General features: G+C 41.6%; 1 protein-coding gene across 1 annotated transcript in view; it reads right to left on the reverse strand.

Annotated features, from left to right (window-relative positions):
* MLH3 (mutL homolog 3) overlaps positions 1-8,490 on the reverse strand; it is a 43,322-nt gene that overhangs the window by 1,499 nt on the left and 33,333 nt on the right. Inside the window, exons 8-10 of the mRNA XM_011981581.1 lie at positions 4,334-4,357; positions 4,153-4,231; positions 681-832 (exon numbers count right to left, since the gene is read on the reverse strand). Coding sequence (XP_011836971.1) covers positions 681-832; positions 4,153-4,231; positions 4,334-4,357 — 255 coding nt within the window. The remainder of the gene's footprint in view (positions 1-680; positions 833-4,152; positions 4,232-4,333; positions 4,358-8,490) is intronic.

The raw sequence follows: 8,490 nt of genomic DNA on the forward strand, positions 1-8,490 counted from the left end.
AAAAAAAAGAAAAAAAAAGATTTTGGAAAGCAGCAACAGAGACATTCCTGTTATGTTCTCCATGTTCTCCTTCATTGAAGATTATAACAAGGACAGAGGTTCTTAATTTAAGCCATTCTGTGCCTTTATTGCATTACCCACATTGTAGTTTGCAGGTTGCTGGATAATTAGGGCCAAAGCATAATGTAGAGATCCCCAAGCTTGGGTCCCTGTCTGACCATCCTCAAATTATAACTCCAGATCCTTGGGGATGGCCAGGTACAGTCACAGATCACCATTTCCAGCAGGTACTATCAAGAAACTGGATGTGGAGGCTCTATATTGCCAACAGTGAATTTACTGTGCTTCTACCAACTTTCAGTAGCTTTAGGAAGAACTGCAAATTATCAAACCTAGGGCCAGCAGGCAATAGATATTCAGGATACATAAATCTGTACATGTGTTAAGTTTTAAAATACAAAGCCATTATGTAGGTGACCTGACAGTTCAGTCTAAGCTCCATTTTGGATTTGAGCTGGAAATGAAATTGGTGAGGCTTTATGTGAAACTTCCAATGCAGATTTTGCAAAACTCTTCTATTTTGGAAAGGATTAAGACAGATTACAGTTGCGTAGTAAAAGCCAGAAAAGAAAGAGAAGATAAACTTTGCTCCCTCCTGCTCCTGTTAGTCATTAATGTACCTGTTTTTCCTGCTCCAAGTGGTCTATGTCAGCTAATGGCAGCATAGAAGGTCTCCCGTGAGCACACTGGAATGGCAGCTGGCACGAGGACAGAGTTTCAATAAGGCGGCAACTTTCCTGTAAGCTCAGGCCATCATTAAACTTAATGGCCCCTAAATGAAAGAGAGAAACAAGAAGGTTATAGTGTGTATAGTGGGAAACCAATGCTGACCTTGGGTCACTGCCAAATATCTGGAAAAAGTAACATGTTTCTTAGGCTTCTTTAATGAGGCTTTAATCCTGCTTGAAATTGGTGCTTATAGGCTGGGCACGGTGTCTCATGCCTGTAATCCCAGCACTTTGGGAGCCTGAGGCAGGCAGATCACGAGGTTGGGAGTTCAAGACCAGACTGGCCAATATGGTGAAATCCCGCCTCTACTAAAAATACAGAAATTAGCCGGGCGTGGTGGCACGCGCCTGTAGTCCCAGCTACTTGGGAGGCTGAGGCAGAAGAATCGCTTGAACCCAGGAGGCGGGGGTTGCAGTGGGCCGAGATCATGCCACTGCATTCCAGCCTGGGCAACAGAACAAGACTCCGTTCTCAAAAAAAAAAATAATAATAATAAAAAAGAAAGAAAGAAAGAAATTGGTGCTTATGACCATGGATGAAACTAAGGCTTCAGGACTGACCTGTCTCTCAGCTTTTTCTTACGGAGTATTTGTCTTTCTAATCTCTGTAGGAGGCATTCCTTAACTTGTTAGGGTCTTCCTTTCAGAGTTTTTCTCCAAGAGGCAAGAGCAGTATTTTTGCCTACTCTTTATGGGTTTGTGAAGTTGGGGTTATCTTTTTCCATGGATCGTCCAATAGCAATCTCAATGTTCATTTTATTTGCTTCTTTTTTTCTAATTTCCATAATAATCTTCCTAAACTCTCATATTGTTATAACCTGCCTTTATGCATAATTTACCCAGTCAACAAATATTTATTAAGTATACACTTTGTATTGGGAGCTTTGTCAGGCAGTTAATGAGACAGATAATTTCCATCCTCATGGCGCTTATGGTCTAATAGGGGAGACAAACATGAAGCAGATACTTACACAATAATTTAGATGATAAATATAGGTGCTATAAAATACAGAATATGAATATATAATAGGAAGACCAAACCCAGTTGAGGAGTTTAAGGAAGGCTTTCCTGGCAAAGTAGTATTCAGGCTGAGACTTTAGGTTAAGAAAGACATGGCTAATTGAAGGAGGAGGGAAAAGTGTTTCAGGTAGAGGAAAAGGCAGTGCAGAGGCCCCGAAGCTGACAGATGTTTAGCACACAGGAAGTAGAAGACCAAAACAGCAGGCCAGGATGTAAAGAACAAGGTAGAGAGTGATATGACATGACACTGGAGAGGCAGGCAGGGGCCAAATCATGAAGACCCTTGTGGGCCACAGTAAAAAATCACATTTCTATCCCAAGAGCAATGGGTCGTCACTGACACGTTTTAGTTGGAAGAACAACATGCTCAGAGGGATGTTTCAAAAAGATTCATCTGGGTGCCGAGAGAAGAGTGGCTTGAAAGGGAGCCAGAGTGAACGTGAGGAACTAAGTGAGAGAACTCAACAGTGGCAAAAATGAGGGAGGGGCCAGACAGCCTGAATCAGACGGACTGAAGATACATTTTGAAGGTGGCAATGATGACATTTGGTGATGGAGGAGTATGAATCTGTTCTCACCCTGCTAGGAAGAAATGCCCAAGACTGGGTCATTTACAAAGGAAAGACCATTTAAATGACTCACAGTTCTGTGCGGCTGGAGAGGCCTCAGAAAACTTACAATTATGGCGGAAGGCGAAGGAGAAGCAGGCACCTTTCTCACAGGGTCTCACCCAGCTCCCTGTTTTCTATATTGTATCATATTACCCTGCTCAAGAACCCTCAATGGTGTTCGCTTTGGCAGCACATATAATAAAAGTCGAGTAATACAGGATTAGCATGGTCCCTGCACAAGGATGACATGCAAATTCACGAAATATTCCATCTTTTTTATTATTATTATTATTATTATTATTATTTTGAGATGGAGTCTCACTCTGTCACCCAGACTGGAGTGCAGTGGCACGATCTTGGCTCACTGCAACCTCCGTCTCCTGGTTTCAAGTGATTCTCCTGCCTCAACCTCCTGAGTAGCTGGGATTACAGGCATGTGCCACCATGCCCGGCTAATTTTTGTGTTTTTAGTAGAGATGGGATTTCACCATGTTGGCCAGGCTGGTCTCGAACTCCTGACCTCAGGTGATCCATCCACCTCAGTCAACCAACGTGCTGGGATTACAGGCGTGAGCCACCGCACATGGGTGCATTCCATCTTTTTACAAAAACCCTAGAAGAAAACCTCAGAAATACCATTCTGGACATAGGCCTTGGCAAAGATTTCCTGATAAAGACTCTAGAAGCAACTGCAACAAAACGAAAATTGACAAGTGAGACTTAATTAAAGAGCTTCTCCACAGCAAAAGAAACTATCAACAGAATAAATGGACAACTTACAGAATGGGAGAAAATATTTGCAAATTGCATCCAACAGAGGTCTAATATCCAGAATCTATAAGGAACTTAAATAAATTAACAAGCAAAAATTTTAAAACCCTATTAAAAAATGGGCAAAGGACATGAACACACATTTCTCAAAAGAAGACATACACATGGCCAACAAGCATATGAAAAATGTTCAACGTCACTATCCTAAGTGAATTAGAAAACCAAATACTGCATGTTCTTACTTACAAGTGGGAGCTAAACATTGAATACACGTAGAAACAAAGAAGGGATAACAGACACCTGGGCCTACTTGAGGGTGGAGGGTGGGAGGTGGGTGAGGATCGAAAAACTACCTGTTGGGTACTATGCTCATTACCTAGGTAACAAAATAATCTGTACACCAAACCCCTGTGGCATGGAATTCACCCATGTTACAAAGTGCACATGTACCCCCTGAAGCGAAAATAAAAGTTGGAAAGAAAAGAACCCTTGCTAATTCCAATGCCTTCTGTATCACATCCAAAGGTTTTGCTGTGACCTTCTAGGTTTCTGTTCTCTTACCTGCCTAGTTTCTTGATACTCTTTGCTGCTTCTCACATAGCTAATTTGTTTCTGTTCTGCGTCTCTGCACAGGCTGTTTACTCTCCCTGTAGTGAGCTCCCCCTTCCATGCTATGAGCCCATGTCCCCCAGCTCATTCAAAATTCAACTCAAAATGCATCTCCTCTAGGAGTTATTCCTCCGCTCATATAGGTCAGGCAGCACTACAGTCAAATTTGTGTGTTGGGGTTTTGTTTTTGTAAAAGTGATTTTTTAAAATGTACATTCCAGTTTCTTGATCTAAATTGTATTCTCCAAGAGTTAAGTAGTAAATGTGCCCTCTGCCTCTTTTGTAATCCCGGCAGCCCTGCCAGGGCTCTGCATGCAGAGGCGTTTGATCACTGCTATGTTGAAGGGCTTACCATGGCAGGCTTGGGATGCCAGCACCTTCTGGACAGTCAGTGGCAATGTCCCTTGGATGCCTCCTGTGGTCTGGAGCAGCTAATGCATAAACACATTATTAACAGGAAAAGGAAATGGAACAACAAAGCCTTTTATGTGTGATGCTTCTGTGTGAAACCCCAAAATAAAGGAAAAGCTTACCTCCACTTGTTCTCGGATAAATTCCTACAAAGCAAAACGAAAATAGGCTTTAATCTACCGTTATGTTTTACTTGCCCTTTGATAGTTTACAAAATATCTCAATTTTCTTCTTTAAATCATGCCTCCTGAAGGAAAGAGTTCCAGCAATACTGCACTTGGGGATAAACTTATTTGTTGTAAGGCACTTTGAATGTGAAAAAACCAAGCAACTGAACAGAACTCTTATTGAACGCAGAATATACTTAGCTACTGAGACTTCCTCCAGAGATAGCTTCTCAACCAATGAGGTTACGTAGCTGGTGAGAGTAGTCTTGATGATTCAACCAGTTCAAAACATCAGGAAGGCTTCTCACTAAAAGGCTGTCTGTTTGTGTGTGTAATCTTAGCCAGAACAAGTGTAATATTACACACAAACTGAGAATACATACACAACAACCATCAACACAACCACTGCTCAGTATAACACTTGCTTAAATATCATAAACATAAGTAAACAGTCACTTCAGTTCCCACGGGCTTTCTGGGGACAATTCCCTTCAGGTCAGAAAGTTTATTTTCTGAGGCCCTTTGTTGAGAAATTTCTCCTCCCTTGTATGTCTCTGTCCCTGGGGTAACCTTTTCAATAGTTACATCCCTGTGGATATTAATATTTACAAAAGAACTTTAAAGAAATTTAAAGCAGACACTATTTCATGCTACCTATTTGTTTAACCTCTGGAGGTAAAAAGAAAAAAAACCTGTTGCACATTTAATGATTTCTTTATAAGAAAATCATTTCTTTACTCCTGGAAAAGGCTATGTGTAAATCTGCCTCCTAAGATTACAACATGGTACATTTTCTTTTAAAATCAGACTCAGGAAATTCTCTTCCCTCCTTCATCTATACTCTAGTCTGCCATGCCTATAAATGAGCACAGTTACCAAGAGCTAGGTAGTAGATACCATACTACATATAATTTAAAAATCACATGTTTTCCCAAACGAACCTAAACAGAAAGATGGTCTCATAAGACTCAATCCACTAACAAAGCTTACTGTGGATGGAGAGCAAAGCTAACTGCTCTGCTGTTCTCTCTGGTGTTTGTATATCTGGGATGGTAAAACATCTGTTTGTAAGCCTAGTGAAGGGGTGATGGGTCTCATCTCAGTCCATTTTATATTCCAATGGTCTGTTTAATGCTGGATAATTTAATATTTTTATTTTTATTTAGTTAGTTAGTTAGTTACTTATTTTGAGATGGAGTTTCGCTCTTGTTGCCCAGGCTGGAGTGCAATGGCATGATCTTGGCTCACTGCAAACTCTGCCTTCTGGGTTCAACCTCCACCTTCTGGGTTCAAGTGATTTTCCTGCCTCAGCCTCCTGAGTAGCTGGGATTACAGGCATGCACCACCACGCCTGGCTAATTTTGTATTTTTAGTAGAGACAGGGTTTCTCCATGTTGGTCAGGCTGGTCTCAAAACTCCCAACCCCAGATAATCTGCCTGCCTCGGCCTCCCAAAGTGCTGGGATTACAGTCGTGAGCCATTGTGCCCGGCCTTATTTATTTATTTTAATTTTTTGAGACAGAGTCTCATTGTTGCCCAGGCTGGAGTGCAATGGCGCGATCTCGGCTCACTGCAGCCTCTACCTCCTCATCAGGCTAGAAGATAGAGCTGTATAGAAGGATGTATTAATGATCTTTCAACTGCTAGGATTCAAGTAGCTACCTCCTCAAAACACCAAAACTATTCCAGCTTCTTCCAGAATCACACAAAAATCTCTCCTGATCTGCCTGACATAGCATAATCAAGATATTCTGAAACCAGAGGTTTGTTTGCATTTGAAGTAAACTCCTTAACAGTAGTCTTTGAAGTTCCTTTAGGAAAAGTTTTTCTTATAATTTTCTGGTTACATATTTAGAGATTGAATTACAATAAAAGACTCTAACAGATCCTATCTTTTGGATTTAGGACAATTTGGAGCAGCGGTCTTAGAGAAAGTATGTCTGTGGAGAGGAAAGAGCTTTGCTGGAAGCAGAGCAAAGTCTGATCCAAAGGCGATTCTGGAAAGTGCAAAGCCAAGATGATCCAAGAGCTGACTGACAGCTGCTCTTCCTCTTGAATGTTTCACCCTTGGCCTGCAAATGTGCTTAGGTCTTTTTTGTCTTAAAGCAAACAAACACCCTTCCTCAGCCTTGAATCCCACCCCACACTTCCCAACCACCTCTAACCTTTAGCTCTCACCCCATCTTTTTCTGTGTGTAGCCAAAGTTCTTGAAAGAGTAGTCTACTTAGCTTCACTTCCTCCCGCTTCATATGCTCCTGACTCACTGCACTCTTATCTTCTGCCCTACCTCATCCCCAGGAAATGATTCCACAAGACAACTAATGTCCACATGACAGCCAAGTCCAACGTTTCAGGCTCTACTTCATAGCCATTATTGGCCATTCCCTCCTTGCTTAAAACTTTCCTTAGTTTTGGCAATACTACTTTTTCCTGGTTTTCCTCCTCCCTCTCTAACCAAGTATTTTCAGCCATCCTTATAATTTCATCTTTTCAGCAGAGCTTTCCAGACCTTTGCCAAAGCACATACACCCTGGATGCTGATGTTCCACAGGCTCCACCCTTTTCTCTCTTCCTTTTCACTCTCCATATTCTCCCTGGACAACCTCGCTTCCTCAAGGCCCTTCTCCAGCTTCTGATACTATCAAAATATATACACTATTAACTCTCAGATAGATATTATGTACAGCCCAGATTTCTTTTCCAAGCACCAGATCTTTTAAGTCTGCCTATCCGCTGGGCATTCCACCTGAAGGCACATTCACTGTGTCTAAACCCAGCTTCACGATGGAACTCCTAGGCAAGTTTGTTCCTCCTCATCTGTGCCCCTTCTCTGTCAATGGCACCACCATCCTTCCAGCCACCCATGCTACAACCCTCAGAATCACCGTTGCTTTTGTTTTCTCCTTTATTCTTTCACATTCGATTGCTCACCAGGTCCTCTTGCTTCCGCCTCCCAAATTCTGTCTCAAATATGTCACTCCTCTCTACTCCCTCTGCTACTGACTCAGTCCAATCCTCATCTTCTCTTACCCGCACAACTGCAATAACCCTTCAGCTGCTCTCTCTGACTCAAATCTTCCCACATCAATCTATCCCCCAATTTATCTACTACATCTATCTTCTAATTTTAGATATTACTATTTTAGATATTAGTATAGCACTTCAGACTTCTAGACGATGTGGATGTGGATTTGCCTGTGTTCCAAATAAAGAGAGCTAGGGATAAAGGAGTAGAAACACTAATGAAAAAAGCAGGACACGATGAAAAAGGAAGAGTGAGATTTGGGGGGAAAAAACCCACAACTTCTGGAAATAAAAAATATAGTCATTGAAATTAAAAATTTAGTCACTGAAATAAAAAACTCAGTGGATAAGCTAAACACATAATTAAACACAAGATGAAGAGATCCTTTAGTTCACTGGAACATAAGAGGAGATTTTGCAGAATGTATCACAGAGAGAGAAAGCAATGGGAAATATGGAAGAGATTTGAAGAGGCACGGAGAGTAGAAAGATAAGGCCCAGTAGATCTGACAAAATTTCCAAGACAGAGAATGGGAAACAAACGTTTGAGGTGATAATGACTGCATACTTTCCAAGTTGAAGAAGCACAGCAAATCTCCAGAAGGAAATGAAAATAAATCCATACAAAGATATTTCACAGGGAAATTGCAGAACACCAAAGACAAAGTGAACATTGCAAGAGCAACCAGAGGGAAAATCAGATTACCTACAGAGTAATAATTGGATTGACAAAGGACTTCAATGGCTAAAACAGAAAGTCAGGCTGGGTGTGGTGGCTCACACCTGTAATCCCAGCACTTTGGGAGGCCACGGTAGGCGGATCACCTGAAGTCAGGAGTTCGAGACCAGCCTGGCCAACATGGTGAAACTCCATCTCTACTAAAGATACAAAAATTAGCCAGGCGTGGTGGTGGGCACCTGTAATCCCAGCTACTTGGCAGGCTTAGGCAGGAGAATCGCTTGAACCTGGGAGGTGGAGGTTGCAATGAGCTGAGATCATCCCACTGCACTCCAGCCTGGGCAACAGAGTGAGACTCTGTCTCAAAATAAATAAATAAATAAATAAATAAATAAATAAAATAAAATA

The sequence above is a fragment of the Mandrillus leucophaeus genome, unplaced genomic scaffold (genome assembly GCF_000951045.1).
Source record: "Mandrillus leucophaeus isolate KB7577 unplaced genomic scaffold, Mleu.le_1.0 Scaffold228, whole genome shotgun sequence".
NCBI lineage: Eukaryota > Metazoa > Chordata > Mammalia > Primates > Cercopithecidae > Mandrillus > Mandrillus leucophaeus.